Source organism: Hippopotamus amphibius, chromosome 6 (assembly GCF_030028045.1).
Source record: "Hippopotamus amphibius kiboko isolate mHipAmp2 chromosome 6, mHipAmp2.hap2, whole genome shotgun sequence".
NCBI classification, from domain to species: domain Eukaryota; kingdom Metazoa; phylum Chordata; class Mammalia; order Artiodactyla; family Hippopotamidae; genus Hippopotamus; species Hippopotamus amphibius.
Window position 1 is genome coordinate 83,824,887 of NC_080191.1, and position 24,949 is coordinate 83,849,835.

The 24,949-nt window shown below is 39.0% G+C and overlaps 1 protein-coding gene and 1 non-coding gene across 7 annotated transcripts in view; one reads left to right on the forward strand and one right to left on the reverse strand.

Annotated features, from left to right (window-relative positions):
- SMAP1 (small ArfGAP 1) overlaps positions 1-24,949 on the reverse strand; it is a 164,883-nt gene that overhangs the window by 90,729 nt on the left and 49,205 nt on the right. For 3 of the 6 annotated variants that reach the window (XM_057738323.1, XM_057738320.1, XM_057738324.1), the window contains exon 2: positions 16,366-16,499. In XM_057738323.1, coding sequence (XP_057594306.1) covers positions 16,366-16,499 — 134 coding nt within the window. Of the gene's footprint in view, positions 1-3,151; positions 3,270-13,744; positions 13,820-16,365; positions 16,500-24,949 lie in introns of all 6 variants that reach the window. The other 3 variants (XM_057738321.1, XM_057738322.1, XM_057738325.1) reach the window with 2 other exon arrangements.
- Positions 5,006-5,078, forward strand: TRNAG-CCC (transfer RNA glycine (anticodon CCC)). Its single transcript has one exon. It is a non-coding gene; the product is annotated as a tRNA-Gly (tRNA).

The following is a 24,949-nucleotide window of genomic DNA, read 5'->3' on the forward strand; positions in this document are numbered from 1 at the left end:
ATTTTTTTCCCCCTTCCCTCACACTTGAAGTATAAAAATAGGGAGGAAGAGGACCCTTAAGTCAAAGTTTCTATTAAGTTTTAAAAATATTTTAAAATAGATATTTATTTACTTAGTAAACTATAGTTCACCTCAAAATTGGGCTTTTTAAAAACAAGTCAAGCCTCCAGTGAGCAGAAATGTATTGATATTCTTGACAAACAAATGATTGTAAGAATATATTAAACACAAACTCAATATTCGTTTTTAAGAAAAATATATTAATATATTGAAGAATAAGTGAAACGTATACTGCACAGTTATGATGAATGCCATTTAGGCAGAACATATTTAAAAATTAGTGTTATTTCCTATGCCTATTAAATTCAATCTGTCCTCCTTTTATACATTATATGGTCCTAGAAAGATGAATTTATATTATATTTTTTGATGAGTCATCCCCATCCAAAATCACCACCATTATAATTGCAAAGGAAGGCTTCACTTGGAAATGGTATAATAAAACAGACTTAAGGATCCCAAAGCCCACTATTACAAGTATTCCCTCTCATCAATCCATAATCTGTGTGTTTTCAGTTTCTCCACACAATCCAGTACACAGAACACCTGCCCACAGCCTTAAATATCACTTCAGATTCAATTTTTAAAAATACTATTTGAAATGAAATGCTGAAAAGCATTTATGAGCTAACACATTGTCATAACAATTTAACGTAGATGAAGCATGTCTATTTCTGAAACTTTCTAAGCAGACAACATATCACCCAGTCCTAGTTTTTGCACTAAAAACAATAAAACTTACACTCTTAAAGAGTTCTAAATTTTTAATGTTTTACAGAGACTAAAGAGAACTGATATTGTCAATTTAAAGTTTTAGTTGGCATTTATTTATTGGATTTGTGTAATTTAATAAACATACCAAAAAACTAAAAAAATAACAAAAAGTGGAAATAGATTTTTAAAAGGCAGATCAATAAGTAAGCAAACCAATGTAATAAAAAAATTTCTTATGTAACACTACTGTATACATTAAAAAAAAGGCACTATTTTATGTCAGTGGGGCATCACCTGTGGAAAAACATGATAATTAAGCAGCACACAAAAACAGTTTTACTGAAAAAAGGGCCCTGAAATAAACGCAAAGATAAAAGGCAAAAGAAACAAATAGAAACAAAGTGTGCCCAAGTTTAAGTCATTGTCAGGAAATGATAATAAAAGGCAAGATAAATGATAATAAAAGGCAAGATAAATGACAGGCCACCTGAAGTTCCTACTCAATGATTCATTCTCTTGAGAATAAAACTTGTCAAATTTGTTCTGTTCTTTAATCTTCCTAAATCCTGGGAAGCAGAGCTCTTTGCGGAAGCCAACTAAGTGACACCACTGCTTCAGGACATGGCTCCTATTCCTTGGAGCCCAGGTAAAGCCAACCCAGCCCAGTCCAGGGCCAGGGTCTGTGTTTAGGAACTAGGGCTCCTGGGGCCTCCTCTCTCCTTCACCCCTGTGCATCCTCACCTTTTGCTCAGCACCTACTCCCATCTGTCCCTGGAATGTTTCCTGCCCTTTCTCCCTCAGATACTAAGAAGTACCAGGGCAACAAGCATTTATAGTTAAACTAAAATCCACACAAACGTACTATTTCAGGAAGCTATATGCCTAGTTTTCATAAATATTTATGTGTGTACTGACTTGCCCTTTGGGGTTTACTATTTTTAAAAAATGGAATAAAGTGGAAAAAAATAATAGCTACAAAATAAAGGACTGAAATTAAATGGCTTTGTTGCAAATCATTAGGTTACAATGTGGAAACTAGCTCTTCTAAACTCCCAATGGCAAAAATGCAAAACACTAAAATAATCAATAGAATCTTACTACATTAGTGTGTGAGGGAAAGACATTACATGTCTATGTTAAATCTGGAGGGAAAAAAGGTAGACAACTATGCAAACTAAAACACTTCTACCCATTTGCTGAAGAACAGATGGGGGGAAAGAAGACTCTTACCCCCAGGCAAAAGATTATTGTATGAGGATATGAAAATAGCTATAAATATGTACCACTATATGTTTGTATATATGCATAAAATATTTCAGGAAGAATATACAAAAAACCCTGAACTATGTGGCTGTTCCTATGGAGGGAAACTAGATGACTGAGGGACAAAAACGGGAGAGAGACCACTCATTTTACACCTTTTGTACCCTTTGACGTTTGTACCATGTCCATATATTTCATGCTCCCCAACACAATAGAATAATTAGAGGGTGGCTACATTAATACTGCACTGTTGCTAAATAAAATACTATCCAAAGGAGCTTAGCCAGGGCATCCAAGCAGCATGTGAATCAGAGCAAGGAGACTCCTCTCACTAGGGCCCGCCACCTCCACTAAAAGAACAGGGTCTTCTGATGATCAAAGAAGTTACAAATCAAATAAAATTAATGCATTTAAAAATCCCATCCAAGAATATCTTACACTCAAAATATATTCAAAATGTTAATACAGCATTTATTTACCATGTGTTTTTCCCGCTATCATTACCTTTATAAAGAAAGAGTATTGTTGCTAAAGATGACATCATTGCAATTTCAACTTATTTAGTTTTGCTTCTTAAGATTTCAATGTACTTGTGGATAGACCTAGAGACTGTCATACAGAGTGAAGTGAGTCAGAAAGAGAAAAACAAATATCGTATATTAACACGTATATGGGGAATATAGAAAAATGGTACAAATCAACCAGTTTGCAAGGCAGAAATAGAGACACAGATGTAGAGAACAAACATATGGACACCAAGTAGGGAAAGCAGAGGGGGTTGGGGGGGATGAATTAGGAGTCTGGGATTGCCAAATATACGTTACTAATAAGAAAAAAAAATCAAATTGTACACTTTAAATATATGCAGTTTATTATATGTCAATTGTATCTCATTAAAAGTTCTTAAAGAAAAAAAAGATTTCAATGTACTTGGTTTTGTGTTGAGAGGAAGCACTACTTGCTCTACTATTTTCTGTTCATTAAAATTTTTAGAACACAGAGATTAAAATTTCAAACTGCCCTAGCTAAACATACATATTTTTTAAAACCTCATATTTAAAAAGAGAAAACGAATCTTGTAGTCCCTGGATAATTCTTCATGTCAGTGACTCACCTCTACTACCACTTGAAATTTTCCAGAATAGTTCTCTATCTTCCTCTCAAAAGCCACCAGGATTTTTTGCATAGGAGCAAGCTTTTCAGGACTGGTTTCAAGATCTTTTGGATTCCAGCTGCTGGAAAAGAAGGGCCACCATTTTTGGTCTCAGGAACTCCTTGGAAATATTTAATACAGAGTCCATTCCTCCAGTTTTCATGAAATTGTGTTTTAGGGGAGTTGTTCTCTTTCTGTTTTAATAGTTGTTTTTAAGAACAAAGTAAGTAAACCATACATATTTAAAAATTATAATTTTTAAATGATGATGTGGAATCAGAGGTACCAGTTTTCATATTTTTCACAATTTCTAGTTATTCTCAGATCTCGATTTGTATGTTGCAGCATTGGCTAGTTGCTATAAATTCAGAGGATGAATTCTTTTTTTAAGCAACAGAATTAAACACTGTTATGACAAAATTGGAAAAGCTTCACATTACAGTCTTTTGTCATCTCTAATTACTTTGAAATTCATACCATTTGAAGTCCAGGAATAAACCGCTACTTTTGTCCTAGGTGCTTAAGGCCCAGCTCAGGAGTCACCTGGACTCTTGCCCCTCTATCAGAAGTCCTAGTGATTCTAACTTTAATATTTTTGTAGGTTTACCCCATTAATCAACCTCATTGCCACTACTTTAGCTCAAGATCTAGTCACCCACTACCTAGGCCACTGTAGGAACAAGCCCCTCGGATTTACGTTCTTAAAAGGAATATAATGTTAGATGTCACTCTTCAACTTAGACCATGTTAAGAGCTCATAGGCTGTCCCCTCTCCCCATCCCCCATCATTCACAGGATCAAGGCCAAACCAGCCCCTGCCCACAGCTTTCACCTTCACCCTCTATGACACACACAACTGCACCCAATACTACCTTACTTTCTCAAATACAGCATACATTTTCTACCTTTCTGCCTCAAAGGCTCTCTGCACACTGCTGTATGCTTTTAGAAATTAATAAAGGTCACTGTCAAAATAATGAGACATTTAAAAGATATGTTTAGAACTTGATATCACTAGATACTAATATTTTTTTTAAAGGGAAAAAAAGGAGCCACTAAAAGTAACTTGCTGAAGATGGCCCATCACTTAGCCAACGAAGACTAACCCAGAGCCCAGGTCAGCTCTCTAACCACACCTGCTATCCTCTATCATTTTACATTCACACAAAGCAGGAAGACAAGCAACCTCACTCTAAAATACTGTGAACAATGAAATTAACAATAACTGTGTTCTCAAATGATGCACTCACAGAGGTATTCATTCACTGCCACCCAACAACTTCCTACTCAATATAGCACTCCCTATGGGAAAGAAGCCCTTACCTCAAGTAGCCTGTGATTTCTTTGGTTACACTCTCAGTCCCATCTAGATTAGACAGTATAGAATTAACAGGGTTAATGAGAGACTTCCACTAAGTAACATCTCATCCTTTCATCCACTGCTTTGACCCAAGAACTACAGCCAGTTACTAGGAAAAGGGAACTCTAAAAAGCATTACTGCTATTTTAAAAAGTTTAACCTCAAAAACAATAAGATCAAGAGAAAAATCACAATCATGCACATTCAAATTCAAAATAAATTTTCCCCCAACTGACTGCTTAAAATGCAAACCTCCTATTAAACTTCACAGGTTAAATTTTGTTACAGACAGTATCACATTTCTTTCTTCACCTCACTCTGCACATGCAGGTAATAGATAAACCCAGCACTGTACTGCCACCTTGCTCTGCTTCTTTGAGGATGCATTTAATGATCCTGGCAAGCAGTCGGGATAAGCTGAATCTCAGTTAACTTAAAAAGTTAAGTATGGGACTTCCCTGGTGGTGCAGTGGTTAGGACTCTGCACTCCCAATGCAGGGGGCCCAGGTTTGATCCCTGGTCAGGGAACTAGATTCCACATGCATGCTGCAACTAAGAGTTCACATGCCACAACTAAGGAGCCCGCCTGCTGCAACTAAGACCCAGTGCAACCAAACAAAATAAATAAAATAAATACATATTTAAAAAAAGAAACCAATTTAAAAAAAAAGTTAAGTATGTACATGAGGCCACAATTTGAGAAATTTCATCAGCTTAATGGAATTATAATAAGCACTCCTCCCATAAAATAAGAAAAAAGTTATTTGACCTGGGGTCTCCTGAATAAGTGTGTACCAAGAATTGTGTACTGAAAGCTTATTATGCGTCTGGTTCTATAAGGCACTATGGAAATTTATCTAAGGGTCAATACCTTGAGAGGTTAAACAATGCTCTAACACATACAGGTCAAATGTGGTTAAATCATGGAGAGCTTCAAATTAGCTTTTTTAATGGGAATTTTATTCTATCAAATATTACTTGTCATGGGAATTCTGTAACAGCAGTGACAGTTTTTGAAGCTCCGAGAAGCTCCAAAAAAACCAAAACAAAAACAACAAAAAAAAGGATGTAGTACTAGATTAAAAAAACCAAAAGCCATGCACAATATTCACAACGAAATTTAGTGCCACAAATCCCAAAATGCCATCAGGTAGAGATGAGACATAATGACCACTAGACCTGCCTGCAGCTAATGAAGTATCAGGTGGATCTGAGAACAGAACACTAAGACAGTGCAGAAAACTGGAAACTACTGTGAACCAACGTGAAGAAAGGACATGAGCTTTCTGAAAGGGATTTTACCCACCGCAACAGCAAGTAAGTGCAAGAAGCTGGGAATGGGGAGGAGCTCCCGTGAGGAACCACCAAATCTCCCTTCCAGGACAGGGCCCTGTGGGAAGACATTCAGGAGTCTTTTTGAAACTTTGAAAATGTTAAAGTATGTGGGCCGAGCGATGGGATTCAGAATGTCCTGCTTGAGCAGTGGAGGAGCTGAGGGTGTGGGGCGTGCAGACTATGGGGGCATAGGCAGAGGACTGGCCCTCTCTGGGGGCGCAGCCCCTTTCTCACGGCACACCTCATATCACCCTGTTTGGCCCTGAAGGATGGCTGGTTAGCCAAAGACGGGTAAGATTCCTCAGGGGAGGAACAACCTAAGACAGGCACAGCCGTAGAGGGGCCAACAGGGGTAGGGCACAGACCCTTCCTCATATCACCCTATTTGGCCCTGGAGGATGACTGGTTAGCCAAAGACGGGTAAGATTCCTCAGGGGAGGAACAACCTAAGACAGGCACAGTCGCAGGGGTCCAACAGGGGTGGGGCACAGACCCTTAATCCTACTGAGAGAGGTCCGCTGCCCCCAGGGCTGTTTTGCTCTCCACGCCCAGCTCAGATCCACACCTGCTCAAATCGGACCCAGGAGGCAAACAAAGATCATTGCCCCAGTCATGTGAGGCCTTTGATTGTTTATGGGATTAACCTGGGAAGTGTTAGCCAAGAAACAAATAAAAGCAACGCGGGATGAATCAGCAAGGCTCTTGATCCTAGAGGTCTTGAGTCCCCCGGTCCCATCTTTCTCTTCAGTCTGTGTCTGTTTTCTTCAAGCTTACGGCACCCGTCACTCACCTCGAGTCGCCGAGCTGGTCTCGGCAGGGCCCCACACTGAGTAGAAACTCCTGGGAAATGATTCAAAATGGAGCAGGACAGAGAATGGAGATAAAGGACGAGAAGGTCCAGATAAAGGTGGGAGAAGGGAACAGAGCAATAATCTCAGAAAACAAGTGGTTTTATTGGTTTTATTTTTTAAACATCATGTGAAAACAACTGAAGAGAGAGGTCTGTGAGGTTAGAAAAGCTATCTTGAATATCAGTTCCTTTTAAAAGTACTGACAAGCCAATGTCACATAAAAATGATCAACAGAAAATAGTCAAGGTCAAGTCTCATACAAAGTTATCAGAAAAGGAGAATAAGACGTGGAAAAACGTCTCTAACAGTGAAGCCACATGAGAACAAATACACCCAGAAAACAGATCAAAACCGCAAACTACTAATTCAGAACAAGCTAAAAGACATAAATACAAGATATGAAAGAACTAAGTCGGAAATTAGAAACATGAAGAATTAAAATGAAAACTCAGGAAAGAATTAGAAATAAAAGAAAAAATATTTCAGAAATGAATATGAAATTAAATAAATGATCAGAACAAGTAAATAGAGCAAATAATGGTCTAAGAAAATTGGAGAGGCAAAAGAAGAAAAAATTTTTAATGAAAAAAAAAGTAATGGAAAGAATCTAAAAGACAATGACAAATAACAGAGTCAGGCAATGAAGACCCAACATCCAGGTAAGCAAGTCACTGAAAAAGGAAATTGAAACAAGGAAACAGGATACTAAAAAACTAATTTTTAAAAAGTCACCGAAATAAAAATTTGAAACTACATATTGAAAGAGCATACCACATGCAGGCATTTCCTGTCTAAAAGAAACCTCTTTATATTTCAAGACAGAGGCAGGTCAAACATAAAAGTACGAAAGAAACAGATCATGCAAACATCAAGCAAAAGAGGGCTGCGGTGGCTCCAGGGGACCACATAACAGCACGACACATCTATACCACCGCTGTGAAACAGGAAGATAACGAGCCAGTTACAGTGTTTTACATTTTCTAGTAGCCTCATTTTTTTTAAAAAGGTAAAATTAGTGTTATTATCATGCTTTATTTAATATATCTTTCTCCTCTGCAGAACTCCCAGGAAAGCATAACTTATCTGCATCTAAAGACTTAAAATGGTATTATAATGCCATTTTTTGCAATGAACTGACAATTTAATTACTCACCAACAGCTAAGACCAGGCCCGGAGAAAGAATCAACATGATACATCCTTGAATCCTGTCCCAAGTAAAACAAACCCGCATAACCCGCATGATTCAAGAAAAATTTAAGTTTTGACTGCCTAACAACACTCTAGTTTCAGGTTTCCATTTTTTAAAGATGGCAGAGGGAGCTCACTTGAGGCTGCACTTTCATCAACTGCATGTCATTTTACTTCACAAAATTAACATGCTTTTAAAGAATAAAATTTATCATAACTTCATCCAAAACATACTATGTAAGAAAGTGAAAGAAGAGAAAACTTCTTCAGTATATTCAGCCATTTTCATCTCCCACCTCTTTAAATCTTTTCATGCCCCAATTGTACCACTGAAGATGCATACAACATGACCACAACATAAGAAGCACCTGTCATTTTAGTTGCTTTTCTAGCTACAGAGAAGTAGTTAAAGTAACTAGTCCCTTTTGCCTATTCTTTCTGATTTAGCCTGATAAGGAATTCAAGCTGAGGTGACAGAATACAGCAAAGCTTACTGATGAAGATTAGCCAGAAATCCACGATTTTAGTTTCCTTAGGGAAAATCCTTTTCTAAGAAAAATCAAACATTTAAATTAAGACAAGCAAGTCAATGCTATGACACATCTATTGCTAAATTAAACAAAAGGCTACACCAAGTTACCTTATAGTAGGTTTTCCTGGGAATGACAAGGTTATCATAAAAATCTACATCCATTTAGCTAGCGATTTTCTCCTCATGAAAGAAAATATGAAGAGCAAAAAAGTCTGTCCAAAACATTTTTAGAACCTGTCTTTCAGACTTAACCCAAGAATCTTGTCACATTCTTTTGAATTATCAGTGAGTTCAGAAAATTTTTATTCTTTGGGGTGGAATTTGTCTTTTGGAAAAAGTTGAACCGCATCTCTAATTGTGAAATACCATCTTTATTCTAATGCAGATAATGAAAATGTTTTTTGAACTGCTGTGGTAACCAATGAGAACTGAGCATACAATCAAAGAATTTCAAGAATGGAAGAGACTTCAGTCGCTGAAACTGCTTCCCTGCTGCCACCCAATGCTTGAACCACAGCCACACACCTCCACGTGCTCGTCCAACCTCTGCGCAAACCATCCCAGTGACAGTGAACTCACTACTCTCCAATGCCATCAATTTCAGGCTGGGATGGTTTGAAATGCTGAAAAGTAGTGCCTTCTAGTACCTGCATATATTACCTGGGAACTTCCACACACTAGCTTAAGTTAGACTCCCTAGGGCTGCTGTATTTTTGGAATTTTACAAGCGTATAGGAACATGGGGAGAAAAGGGGAAAAATGGGAAGCAACAGAAGCAACGAAAAAAATTAAGAACTGATGGAGTACAAAGGCACAGGAAAGAATGCCAGTCTGGACAACCAGATGATTATTTAAATTTTAGATGTGTCAAGATGCAGGTAAATAGACATCTACCAATCTTAACATTCATGAATGTACACATTAATTACTATGACTGTGGCCAAAATTTCCCACATTGAAACACTGAAACAATTTCATAAATCCCTGTTTCCATATGAAACATTAGAGGTTTTGTTGACACTGTTAAAGAACAGTAGTTAATTCTGATATTCTGTTCTTTATTCTACTCAAATGCTAATGTTATCTAGCCCAAAGAAAAAAAATCCTTGCCTGGTCATATCTATACCATTCTCTTAACTTCTGTCATTGCACTGCAGTCAGCTTTCTTTGTTTCATGCAAAACATTTTTCACAAAGTAACAAGATTTTTAATTACTTCACAAGATTTCTTGAACATACAAACACGCGTAGATAATGTAAAGCCGTGCTGAAACTCCAGTGCCATAGAATCAGCCTACTGGGCTAACTCCCCCCTTAAACAAACACACTGGGGAAAATTACTGATTACTTCATGCCACAGACGTCCAAGGGTTCCTAAGGCATGATAAATCCATGCATCCAAAGGTTTCAAACAGACAATGTAAAAGAACTGAAACTCTATAGAAGTCACTACTGGAAAGAGAGGGAAAAACCATCTGCACAGAAAAATAACAACTGAAACCATGAGAGTAACTGAGTTTTCCCATGGAGAAAGAGAAAACTATAAAGTCTCCAGCAGGAGGGAAAAGCAGAAAAAGAAATAGTAAAAACAATACAGCAACTAAATAATGAAACAAAACAAAAAATGAGGGATACTAACTTCTCTTACAAAGAAAAAGCTTCAAGAAGGCAGTGATGAGTGTCAGGGAAGCAGGGAGACCAAGATGGAGGTGGATGTGGATCCAGAGAGCCGGATGTGGCCTCAGGAGTAACTGTGTTCTCTGTGAGTGCAAACTCAGCAGAGTGACGGGAATAAAAATCAGTTAGCAGAGGCAAAAGTCAGGTAAAGAAATGAAATAGCAGGTAAAGACCTTACTCAAGAAATTCAGCTGCTAAAGGAAGATAAGAGCTGGTTGCTGGAGGACAGTGGCCGGCCACTGTGAGTACTTGGTAAATGCTTACTGGTGAACAAACAAACCAAGGAGTAAAGGAGCATGGCAGAGTCAAGGGCTATATATATTTGGGGTCAGTATATTGGGGGTCAGAGGATACAAGGGAAACTTTTATGGCACTGGTCCCCAACCTTTTTGGCACCAGTGACTGGTTTCATGGAAGACTATTCTTCCGCAGGTGGGGGGTGGGGTGGGGGATGGTTCAGGTGATAATGCAAGGATGGGGAGCGGTAGATGAAGCTTCGCTCGCTCGCCCACTGCTCACCTCCGGCTGTGCGGCCCCGTTACTAACAGGCTGCAGACCATTACCGGTCCGTGGCCCAGGGGTTGAGGACCCCTGTTTTATGGAAGGAGGGGGAGAGGCAGCACGTTTCAAAGAGGAGGAAAGAGTTTAAACATGCCTCCAAATGAATGTGATTTTTTATTTAGGTGGAAAAGCAGGAAGGAAGGCTAAGAATGAAAATAAAGGCAGAGAAACCAGCACCCACCACCTTCCTTCACTCTGCACCTAGAACAAGAGAACAAATAGCTGGAAGTCAGAGCAGAAACATTTGGAGGATGGGTGGACAGAAAATGAGAGGGAGGAAAGCTTCTGTTCTTCTTTTATAACAATAAACAACGATGTGAGGAGAGCTGGGTTCAAAGACCTCTCCCTCTAGTTCAAAGTGTAGTCAAAGCTAAAGCACAAATGGTAAAGATATAAAGATACGAAGGGGAAAAATGCCTATAAAACACTGAAGGCAAGTTCACTATGCCTAGGGAGACTGGACATATTTTATAAATGAATACATTTAGTTGCATGGCTTGCTGTTTCCCCCAAAATACCAAGTACCATATCAATAAATTACACTAATAAGCAGTAAACAAAGCACGTGTGAGAGAAGATTACTAAAAGATTTATAGATACATAAAGTATTTAAAGTGGTTCAAAAGTTATCAAGATAAACACCAAATATACAGAGTATACTTTCCAATATGGACAAAGTCTCACTAAGATGTTTTATTAGCACAATTTATATGACTATCTACAAAGTGAACTAAGAAACTTTACCCTTCATTTTTTTATCCTCATTCTTTTTTTCAATTTTTTTTTTATTGAAGTACAGCTGATTTACAATGTTGTGTTACTTTCTGGTACACTGCAAAGTGAGTGATTCAGTTATACACACATATGATTCTTTTTCATATTCTTTTCCATTATGGTTTCTTACAGGATATTGAATACAGGACCTTGTTGTTTACTGTATTCTTCAACTTCTTCAATACAGACATTGAAAAATGAATAATTAAGAATTTTTAAATAACAGGGGAAAATGGTAATCAAGACTTGGGGTTAATGAACCAGCACAAAATTTAAAATAAAAGTTATAGTATTTATAAAAGTATTAAAACACTGATCCTTTCCAAAAATTTGATAAGTACCAAAGACGTTTAATCTATGAACCACAATTTAAAATTCTGATTAAAATTTAAGGTGAATAACTCTATTTCCATTCTAATAAAATAAAAATTAGCTTTGATAGATAAATTTTCTTTCTTTCAAAAGCATACAGCAATTCTAACACAGCCATAACACAACAGATGCTCTGAAAACTGATTCCCACACACACAACATATATATAAGTGACATAAATATGATATATATACATAATATCAGTTGATAAGAAATCCTGAGGCAAAACTTGGTATGTTAACAAAAACCATCTTTATTCAATAGTGTGTCTGGGCTCAGACATTAAATCACATTTCCACATTTACTTACAAAAGATATAAAATAAATAAATAAAACCAAAACTAAGTATTGTCTTTGAAAATTAGAAACACGATTTCCATGAAATGTTGGGGTGGTGGTAGGGGAAGCCACAGAGCAGAATTAACTACATGCAGTGAAAATAGTTCTCTTATTTCTAAAAATAAATATCTCCCAAGCATTTTTTTATAGTAAATAAATTCTTATATCATAAGAATATGAAACACTAAATCACATTGTGATCTTCACTTCCCCTAATCTGAATCTAGAGTCAGAGTTAATAAGAACAGACCCCAAAAGATAAAAATTCCAGTGTACAGCAACCTAAGGGAACAGAAATCAGTGCAGTGGCTGTGGCTACCCCTGGGGACCCGACCAGAAATGGGCACAAGGAACCTTTCTCAAGTGATGGAAGCGCTTAGTGTATCTGTACTGGGGTGTTGATGACACACACATCTGTGGACCCGTATCCACAAACTCCACCATTTTAGATAACAGACTTGAGCATCCACAGATTTCAGTATCCGAGGGGGTCCTGGAACCAATCCCCCAAGGATACAGGCTGACAACTGTACAGACATTTGCCAAGGTGCATAAAACTCCCTTTTATCTCTATTCTCTCTGTAATTATACCTCATTTTTTTAAGTAAAAAAAATAAATAATTAATGCCAAGGTCGGACAGAACTGGATTGTAAGGAACACACCTACCACCACAGGAAGCAGGATCTGCTTACATCTGAATAAGGAGCGACCTCAACAGACAACTGATGCCACTACCTAACTACTCATCTCTGAATGCCTTACCATCCAATACTACTAGACATGAATTACTGCTCACAAATATTCTCAAAAAGTAATTCTTTCATACTCAATAATACCACACAATGGGTCCATTTGTTTATTTATTCACTAGTACATTTAGCAATCATCACAGCAGACTCACTAGGGAAGCTAACTGCCTAAGATCAGAAAGATTCTCAAAGCAGCAATATCGAGGGTTTGCAGAGTGAACAAATGGACTAATTCTACTGGTAACTGAGAAGCCCACGTGACTGAGTGTTCAAGATGTGCCAGTCTAAGAACAGCACACTACTGTACATCAACCACACTTCAATAAAAAGTGTGCCAGGTTCTGCTATAAATGCTTTACCCATATGAACTTATCTGGACCTCACAGCCCCTGCAGGAGGACACTGTTACCATCCCCAGCTCGCAGATGAGGGCACTGAGGCACCTGAGGCCGGGCATCCTGTCAGGATCACTCAGGGCTACCTGACAGTCTGACTCCAGAGACAACTGTCTTAATCACTTTGCTCTACAGCCTCTCCAGAACAAGCTGCCTTAAAACAAAGCTTGTGCTCCGCAGTGTGGAGCCTGAGGTCTTCGCCAGCCACTTCCTCCCCTTCACTGCATGGAAACCCAGGGCTGATTTCTAAAGAACAGCTCTGGCTTTGCCTGCAAGCACTGACAAGTCCCCCACAAGAATACCGGAGGGCTCCTCTGTCCCTGTGGTTAGGCTTCTCTACTCTTCTTTTCTTTAAAGTGAAACTTCATTGTCTTCGCAATTTGATTTTCCAGGAGTGTATCCTACCTTTACCCTCCTCACCTGCAGGAGGAGCCCCGCGGCTCATGGAGCCACACAGAGCATCCTCTGTGACACATATTCATCAGAAGTCTTGCACTGGAAGACAGTAATTCTTATTTAAAGAAGCTGACAGTTGGAACCATACAGTGTTTAAATACAATTTCAAAGACTGTATATTACTTAATAATGTCTTTCAAAACCCTTACATATGTAATAATACAGTACTTTGCTTCATACCTATAACCAATCTCCCAGAAAACCAGTGAACTACAGCCCTCTGATTGAGAAGTTATGTGCTAAACTATTACAAAAGAACAGCTGTCCACTTCAAATAACCTGCTACCTAACTCCTTTCAACAGCCTAGTTGAGAAAAAATATTTCTGGAGGATTTAATTGTCCAGGGAGTTCATGTTTTCTCCTTAGTTTGAAATGAACCATTAAAAAGGCAATACAATGCAAGTCAAAGCCACAATGAGGTATCACCTCACACTGGTCAGAATGGCCATCATCACAAAATCTGGAAACAACAAATGTTGGAGAGGGTGTGGAGAAAAGGGAACTCTCCTGCACTGTTGGTGGGACTGTAAGTTGGTGCAGCCACTATGGAGAACAGTTTGGAGGTTCCTTAAAAAACTACAAATAGAACTACCATATGACCCAGCAATCCCACTACTGCGCACATACCCAGAGAAAACCATAATCCCAAAAGAAACATGAACCGTAATGTTTATTGCAGCATTATGTACAGTAACCAGGACATGGAAGCAACCTAAATGCCCATCAACAAATGAATGGATCAAGAAGATGTGGCATATATATACAATGGAATATTACTCAACTATAAAAAGGAATGAGATGGAGCTATATGTCACAAGGTGGACAAACCTAGAGTCTGTCATACAGAGTGAAGTAAGCCAGAAAGAGAAAAACAAATACTGTATGCTAACTCATATATACGGAATCTTAAAAAAAAAAAAAAAATGGTACTGATGAACCCAGTGACAAGACAAGAATAAGGATGCAGATGCAGAGAATGGACTGGAGGACACGGGGTTGGGGGGCGGGGGGGCGAAGGGGAAGCTGGGATGAAGTGAGAGAGTAGCACAGACATATATATACTACCAACTGTAAAACAGATAGCTAGTGGGAAGCTGCTGTATAACAAAGGGAGATCAACTCGATGATGGGTAATGCCTTGGAGGGCCAGGATGGGGAGGGTGGCGGGGAGTCTTGGGAGGGAGGGGACATGGGGATGTGTGTATAAATACAGCTGATTCACTTTGGTGTTCCTCATAAGCTGGTACAAGAGTGTAAAGCAATTATATTCCAATAGAGAGCTTAAAAAAAAAAAAGGCAATACATTTGGTCTTGAATGTTCTGTACTTTGATAACCCATTACAAACACCAAGTTGCATTTCCAAGCTATACTTCACATTTTCTTAAAGACAACTTAAGAAACAATGTCATGAAATCTGTCACCACAGTTACCACAGAGATGTTACTAAGAACACTGCCTTATAATGAAATGTTCAAAAAGCTCTGCTTCCTTGATGTAACAAGTAAATTTTCTCCTCAAGGATCTTGAAAATACACAAAGTTTCAAATTTCCTTTTATGCTTTAGGCAGCAAAACGTTCAAAAACTAATCTAAGATTAAACTAAATAAATTATGCTTGACTTTATAGCCTGAAGATCTCTATTCTTTTTCCTTTGAGTATTTTTGAGGTTTAATTTCTTTTAATATTTAAATCTTTGCTACATCTACAATTTATTTTGGCATAAATATGTCTTGAGTATAGAAGTTTTACTTTCTTTAACCAAGTCTATGTATCTTTTTTTTAATGACCACTCCCTCCCAGCATTCTAATCTATTCTTTCCACCCTCACCTCACCCCATCCACGCCAATTTTTGTGTTTTGTTCTGTTATGATTATGAGGTATGTGTGTGTATTACTGAGGTTCAACTACATACATTTGTATATTTAAGTTTCATGCTGACTAAAAGTAATTTGAAAAGGGCATAAGAAAAAATCATGTATTTTCACTGTGAACTATAAATAAAAGCAGTAGAAATAATCGTTTCTACATTAGTAATTAACCTTAAGGATTAGAAAGTATGATTTTGAGAATTTAATACGGGAAAAATAGCAAGCCCTTACAATTACAAATTTATCTCTAAAAGGCTAAATCACATGAAACAAGCCCAAATCAGTCACAAGAACATCTGCTAACTGAACACCTCTGCACAGAAGGGAAGGCCTTCAGGGCCTTCCAGTCAGCACTCAGGCAGAGGTGGTTTGTTCTTTGTCTTTCCCCTGGCTCCCTCTACCGACAGTGAAGCAAAACAGACTACGGAATTATACTTGCAAATTTCATCAGCATAAGGAAAAGGAAATTATTTTTTAAACACTTCAAAATCAACATTTTAGGTAAAAATGAATTAAAAACTGACTTTACTATGAAACCAAGAAAAAGTACACATCTGTGAACTGACAATTCAAATAACACTCAAATTTTATATGTGGCATATGCCATATTTCAATATTCTACTTTTCAATGTTAATCCTTAGATGCAAGAAGGATTAAAGATTTTAAATCCATTTTAAATATTTTCAATAATTTTTCTGTAGGGAAATGTTTACCTGGATCTGTTCTGCTGTCCATTGGTCTAGGTTGACTGACTTGACCCTGGATATATGAACCCCAAGATTCCTATGGATGCCAGCACATCTGATGCAAATAAACACACCAATATTCCAGGAAGCCCATCGAGGACCTAATTAAGGAGAAGAAACAAAGAAAAGCTAGTATTAAAAACTAAAATAAATATCATAACAGCACATAAGAAGTATTCTGGTCCTTTATACGATCGTAACGGAGGGCGACAGAATTCACATGCTCAAATTTTCAAATGGCACAGCAGTAGCCTGCTAAGAAGACATGCGTCTTGGCTGTGCTGAAAGGTTATAAATCAACCTTCAAGAACCTTAATGAGTTTACTAATCTTGCTTCCTAGGAACTTCCCCCCAAATCAAAGAATTTAAAACTACTTTATGTGAACAGTTTTCTCACTCAGCATATTTGTACCAAGAGTAGTAGTATGTCACAGCAAAAAAGTCCTTTCTTAGATGTGTAGGCTGGGACTTCCCTGGTGGCACAGTCATTAAGAATCTGCCTGCCGATGCAGTGCACACGGGTTCGAGCCCTGGTCCAGCAAGATCCCATGTGCCTCGGAGCAACTAAGCCCGTGTACCACAACCACTGAGCCTGCGCTCTAGAGCCCACAAGCCACAACCACTGAGCCCGCATGCCACAACTACTGAAGCCCACGCACCTAGAGCCAGTGCTCTGCAACAAGAGAACCACCAAAATGAGAAGCCCGTGCACCACAAGAAAGAGTAGCCCCCGCTCGCCACAACTAGAAAATGCCTGTGCACGGCAACAAAGACTCAACGCAGCCATAAATAAATAAACTTTTTTAAAAAATGTGTAGGGTATTGCTTAAAAGATTACCAGTAAGTAAAAATCAAAGAGGTTTTAAAAAATGAAACAGAAATTAGCAAGAAACAGACAACAAACCTAAATAGAAAAATGGACAAAAAGACACAAATGAGTACTTCACAGAAGAAGAAATGTATGGACAACAAACACATAAAAACATGCACACCCTCGCTGGTAATTAGGGGGAAATGCCCTTTAAAACTACAACAATTTCCATTTTGCAATCAACACACTGAGGGGAAAATTTTTTAATCAAGTAATACTAATTGTAGGATGAGAAACAACAAGGGCTGCCTCAAGAAGCCTTTTATCAACACAAATAAATCTCAGAACCCTGAGATTAAGAAGGATAATAGATGAACTGAGGTGTGTTATAAAACGTTAGTTCTTTGGGTCAGCTACGAAAAATACTACAGAGAAACTCACCGAAGTATATAAGAACACAACCTTAGCTGTAGTATTCTTCATACCTTTGAATGTATTACTTCTTGATAATTTTAAATGTTCTTATGGTTATCTTCACATATTGATTATACAATTAAAGTAAAATGGAAAATAAAAGTAATATCTGGAAATTATATCAAATGTTCAGAAACATATATGACAGATTTCCATAAATCACTTGATTATGGAAAAATACAGAAAGATATCAGTAAAAACCAAGCTTTTAAAAAAATTTAGGTTTCTGTTTAAGTACATTTTATCTAAAGGTGAGAGTGGACGTACAAAATAACATTGAGGCCAATAATTTCAATGTAGTAAAACTAAACACATTTCCCCAAAATTCCTTAGGAGTGGGGTAATACATACACAATGTATGCCAAAACATCCTGCTTTTAAATTTAAGAAATGACACCTATAAACTGACAAACATCTGGGACATGCTCTATTTAAATATCTGTTTGATTGCCGACAGTGTCAAAATGAGTTAGTGGTCAAAAGACCAGTACTGTCCGTGTACTCAGCCACCTCTGAGCTGCATAAAGTACACCTGACTAGTAACAAACTGAGCTACAAGGCTCTCACCTGTTAAATGGGGCTAGAACAGCTGCCCTCAGTACTTACGTGAGGCATGTATGGAAAATATTTTTAAAGTTTTAAAGCACTACTTAAGTGCAAGCTACTGCCATGTCAAGAAAATTTTGATAAAATACAATACTTTTCTTTCTCTTGAGATGTTCCTACTCTGGTCTGTAAAACAACTGTATTTTAACCTTCCTCAAAAGTAACTCCCATAAGGGCAGTGGGTCCAGAGCATGATGAGAAAACAAAGATTTTCAATGCACTCCAAGCGAGGCTTCATTGTTCTTAAAATAGAACGCTTCCCCTTCAGAAGAATCTGCTAGAACCTCAGCCAAATACAAATGGAGACTTTTCTCTACAGCACGATTTTCCTGATGTGAATGTTACGGCCAAATGACCTTGCATAATGGGATATGACTGTCCATGCAGGTAAAAAAGCTGTAGCACCCAGCGCTGTGGTACATTTTTACAACAAAAGAGAAGAAAGGGATTGAAGTGTGTAAAAAGCCTTGTACAAGAATAATGCCAGCTACAAATGGCTACATTACTACTGAGCAAAAGCAAGATATAATGAAATGTTAGATGATGTTTAGGTCTTATCAACTTAAGGCTATAAAAACCATTTTATTGATTCCTGAAAGGAAAACAACACCACCACAAACACCACCACCTTATTATCACTTAGGGGAAACTTTAGCCCAAATCACTTTTTACCAATTGAAATAATAATCTAATTCTGTCAATGTATCTTTCTTTGGAACATAACTATCATAACTGAACAATATAGTTAAGAACCCCTAAAAATAGACGTTTAAAAGCCTAACCAAAATTACAAACAGGTTACCTACTCTATAAAACTAGCCATGTAAACGTACCTAAAACTGCCTTGATAAACCAGTAGCTGCTTAACACGGTGGTCATTCAGCTATTGGCGTGAAATCCTCATTTTCATTCACCAAACTATTCAATGAGTACTATCAATTCTGTGCCAAGTAAATGCTTGAAAAGACCATGGACACAATGATCAAAAGCTAAGTTCCCGGACTCAGGAGGCCATGCCAATATAAACAGATACAATAATTTAAGAAACAATTTGGGGAAAAAAAAAAACAATCTGGTGCTGTCTAGTCAAGTTTTAGATGAATAAACCCTTCCACCAGACAACCTATACACACACACAAACACATACATATATGTTTATCAATTTATAGTCATGATATGACATATCTATGTGCACATATACATTCACACATACACAACACACCCTACGGCAATATTTTAAAGAGCAGGTCACAACTCATTAATCTCAGCAAGTATTTTTAGAAGGAAAAAAGATATGAGTGCATCACACAAAGGATAAATATAACCTTGTTAAACTCTTAAAAAATCAGTAACATACATATGTATGTACAGATACACATACACACAAAAATCAGGTCACATTATAAAATGTTTCTCTGGATCACAGTCAACTAAAGCTGAAAAACAATACAAAGAAACTCAACAGATATTCAAGAAGCCATGTAACCAGAATATTTATAGCAGCGTGATTTCTAAAAAGATTGACAGTAACTTAAATGTTCACCAGTATGATTAACTCCATACCACGGAATAGTCCGCAACAGTGAAAATGGAAAGACTGCACATATCAACATGGTTAAATGTTACATCTGTAATCAGCTTTAGCACAACATGATATATATAAGGGACAAGGAGGACCCCAGCTAAGGAGACAAGTCTCCTGGAAGGTATGCAGGTCTTATGGAGAGCTTGAAATGAAGTTTAAAGGCTGACTAGGCGGCAGTTGGCACAGAATAATGCCAAGACACATCTTGGCAAAGGCTAAACAAGGCCAAGATGGTAGGGGAGTCTGGGACAGAGCACTAGAGTAACTGAGGACACCTCCAGGAGCTGACAGCAGAGGCCATATAACGAGGGGCCTCACACAGCAGCTAAGGAACGGGCCCTGCCCCCACAGCAAGGCCCACAGTCCTCTTCCAAGTTTACCATGGCACTCCCACTCACACATGCCCTTTCCTGCCTTCCTGCCTTTGCACGTGTTACCCCTCAGCCCCAAATGTTTCTTCCAGGCCCTGGCGGGCCGGGTGCACTCTGTCACATGCTGCCTGCTCCAGAAGACTTCGGTGACTCCTCCAGCTACAGCTGCCTCCCCCAGCTACTGCTGCCTCCCCCAGCTACTCTCCATCGTTTATAACACAACAATCTCCTCTGAAGTTTATATAAAAATCTAAGGTAAACAAAAAGACAAATACAGATAAACACAAATAGACAAACAGCTGGAGGGTTTAACTATTTTAGCAACTAAGTCCCAAACTAAGCAAAGGTAAAGAACTGCATAGGCAGTTCTAGATCGGTGTCTCTCAAACTCTAATGTGCGTGCACATCCCTGGGGATATGATCAAAATGCAGGTTCTAATCCCGAAGCCCTGGACAGTGCTTGAGACTCTGCAACCCTGACAAGCAACCCGAGATGCCCATTCACAGAACACATTTAGAATAGCAAGATTCCAGACTATGTTTGTATAAAATGCCTGATAGATAAAACAGTCCTTTTTCTTCTGATAGCAACTATCTTCATCTGCCTACACGGGTTTTGTCCTTTTCTTCTTCCCATTTTATGGTTTTGTTGTTTCAAATTACTCCTTTTTGTGTTGCGATTGTGTTACCAAATTGAAGTAGCTATAGTTATTTTTACTGCATTCTTTTCCTGTAACCTTTATGCTATAATTGTTTAACAACCTATTCTGATACAGAGTCACAATTTTCTGATTCTATTTACCACCTTACTCAACTTACACTTTTGTGTACTTTTGCCTTTACCTTTCAAGTAGAAGAGCTCTTTCTAACATCTCCTGTAAGGCAGGTCTGGTGGTGATGAACTCCCTCAGCTTTTATCTGTCTGGGAAAGTCTTTACTTCTCCTTCATATCTGAAGGGTAACTTTCCTCGATAGACTATTCTTGGCTGACCATTTTTATCTATCAGTGTTCTGAGAATGTCACTCCACTATCTTGGCCAGTAGAGTTTCTGCTGAGAAATCTGCTGGTAGCCTAATCAAGGTTCCTTTGCAGGTGAGCAACCTTTTTTCCCTGGCTGCTTTAAAATTCTTCCTTTGTCAATGACTTTTGATAGTTTTAATATAATGTGTCTTGGAAAAGGTCTTTTTGCATTGAGACAATTAGGGTTCGCTTCTTGGACTTGTACATCCAGTTCCTTCCCAGGTTTGGGAAGTTCTCAGCTATCATTTCTTTAAATTAATCTCTGCTCCCTTCTCCCTCCCCTCTCCCTCCGGGATACACATTACCTCAATACTGCCCTTCCTAAATGAGTAGGACAGTTCTTGCAGAATGTCTTCATTTTTTTAGATCTTCTCTTTCCTCTTCTATCATTTCTATTTTCCTGTCTTCAAGCTCGCTAATTCCCTCTTCCATCTGGTGTGCTCTAGTTCCAATGCCTTCTAATGTGTTCTTCATCTCCTTTTATTGAGCTCTTCAGCTCCAGAACTTGTTTGGTCCTCTTTCAGTGTTTCACTCTCTACGGTAAAGTACTCCTTCTGTTTGTTAACTTTATTCCTGAGCTCACTGAACTGCCTTTCTGACGTTTCTTGTAGCTCACTGAGTTCCTTCATGGCAGCTATTCTGGATTCTCTATCAGTTAGACTGTAGTATTTCATGACTTGAAGTTTGGTTTCTGGAGATTTGTAGTTTTCTTTTTTGTGATGCCATGTTACCGTGGTTTTCGTGGCACCTGAGGAGCTGTTCCTCTGCCAGTGCATCTGAAGTAGTGAACACACCTCTTCTTTTCGTAAAGCTTTTTTCCAATTTTACTGTAATGATTCCATAGGTTGGTAATTAGAGGCCTTTCTTTCGTTTTCCAGAAGGTGGCGCTAGGGTGCCAGTGTTTGGTTTCTCTTAACCTGTGCTGCCTCTGATCACGTTGGAGGGTCTGCACTTTCCACCCTCCACCGCCCATCAGAGGTGTCACCTGATGCCCTCCGTGACGTGCTCATGCCTCAGGGTTGCCGGTGACCTGATGCTCCCGGAATTGCTGTCACTGGGTTACCACCTGGGGCACTGGGATGGAACCATCTCCATCCAAGGTCTCCTGGGCTGCAAGCTCTGCTGCCATGGTGGGGGGGGGGGGAGGGGGGAAGGCAGCAGTTTGGAGGCAGGCAGGGTCATAGGGTTGTCAGGTTTGAGCAGGCCACCCAGGTCATGGGCGCCACCATCGCTGCAGAGGCAGGGTCACAGATTCCCCTCCACTGCTGCCCGGCTCCCTGGGGCCATGGGTGCTGCTGCAGCAGAGTGGCCAGAGGTGTGTGCACAGCCTTCCCTGTTGCTATTGGGTTCTCTGGGGCTGCAGGCTCGGCTGCTATGGCTGGGGGTCCAGGATCGCAAGCATTGCCTCAGCTCTTCCTGGGTTCAGCCTCCTCTGTGTGCTCCAGCTTACCTGCCTTTAGACAGACAGAGATGTGGAACCCCCTGCATCCTGGGGTGCTGGGCAGACGGCCTATGTTGAATTATGGGTGTTTTACTGGTTGTAGACGGGGGGTGGGGGGGAGACAAAGGGGGTGTCTCATGCTGCCACAACGCTGACCTCACCCTCCAACTCTAGATTATCCTTGACAAAGTCTTCGACTCAAGCATTCAGCATACTTCCTGATCTGCTTTCATTATTCTTATTGGGTGTGTGACTTAAATTGTGAAAATTTATTTTAACAAACTAAGAATCTGCTGAAGAAAAAAGTCAAAGTTTATTTAGAATTCAAATATTGGGTAATATTAAGTTATCCGTATCACCACTTCACCAAATACAACACAAATAAGCTATCACCAACTCAACTAATATGAGTCAGCTCATAATCTCAGTCACAGGAAAGCAAAGTTCCAGTGACAGAACAGAAGGTACTACCTGGCCTCCTGATGTTAGCACTTTGACTCATATCCATTATCAGTGAATCCTTAGGGACCACTCACAATCCAAACATACCCTGTTCCAAGACTGATAAATGTGGCAACAGTGAGAATGGAAATGGACAAACGTGAGAATCGCCAGGAAGAACTGACAAGACTTAGTGACACAGTGACAGGGAGAAGGCAGAGACCCAGATGACTACAAGCTCTGCTTTAAAGCATAAAGGGATTTAAAGCATAAAGATCTGTGCAGAGTCAGAAAGCTTTGCGGAAAATTTGTTGAGTGCTTTAAAATAACAGTGACACATAGAGATGAAAATGTCCAGCAAGCAATTGGGAATATAAGACTAAAGTTCAAACTGGAGATATATATGAGCATCATCTTCAAGATGACACCTGCAGCCCCAAGAATAAAAAAGAACAAAAAAAGCAGATCACTAAGTCTTATGGAGAAAATGAAAAGAAGTGCAAAACCAGAGAAGTCAGAGTTTTTAAAATCAGATGGTCAGAGTGTCAAAAATTTCAGAGAAGTCAAGAAGAATGGGGCTAGGGATAGAACATGTAGATGTGTCAACTGAGAAGGCATAGGTAACCTCATGGAGAGCAGGCAGGGAAAGAGGGACTGAATTTGTTCATTCTGAAGTCCACTGCCAAGTTAGGGAGGAGGCAGGGAATTTATCCATTCTGAATTCTACTACCCAATTAAACTCTTTCTCCACTTCAGTCTCTTAACACATCTATAATCTTGATCCTTCTTAAATCTCTACTCCAGCTTACATACACACTCAGGAAGCCAACTGGTTAGTCAGAAATCAGAACAAACGCATTGCTTTGCATTGAATACAACTCAATTATCCAGTCTTGAAACTTTCCTGCACACCACTTCCCTTGCCTAGAATATTCTACTTGTGACCATACAAATCATGCCTCATCTTCAAGGCCTAACCAGAGTCCCGAACTCTCCAAAAAGCCTTTCCTTATGACTCCATCCCACCATTCTCTTTTCCCATAAATGTCTACAGCCCCTGACAGCTTGTCTAACACAATATACCACAACAGCTATCTGCTGTTTCTTTGTCTGTGATTAGTCGTGTCTACTGAAGTAAATGGTAACGTTCTCACTGGGAAGGCTCTCTACGGCCTCTATCACCTACTGAAAGCGGTCAGGTCTAGATAAGAGAGCAGGCGGCACAGTAAAAAATGTGTAAGTCTGATGACCTAGTCTAATACCCAAGTTCTTTAATACCTGAAGCAATCCATCTATTTATTTAAAAATGGAAACAAAAGCAAAATCTGTGAGGCAGAAACTGTTCTTTTTAATATCCTTTTGCCATTCTTCTTTTTAATTAAGAAAAGCCCCGAAGTTTTAGTTACAAACATGGCTACTTAGAGACTCCATTTCTCAGCCTCCTCTGCAGCACAGTGTGGCCACATGACCAAGTTCTGGCCAACAGAATGTGAGCCGAAATGATGTTTTGCCATTATCCAAACTGGGCCTGTTCCCCCTGCCTCTTCCCCTTCCCCAGGAGCTGAGAAGACGGTAAGAAATGAACCTGCTACCTTGAATCTAGATATGAACGCTTCATGGTGAAGAGAACAGAACTACTAGTTCATCCCCAGACTAATGTGAAGAAACAAACTTATACCCTGTTGAAGCCACATTATTTAGGGTTTTTTTGTTACAGCACCTAAGCCTGTAACCTACTTAATTCAATGGGCAGTATATTTGCATGCTGACAACAGTAATTAGAACATGCCAGAGATTTATC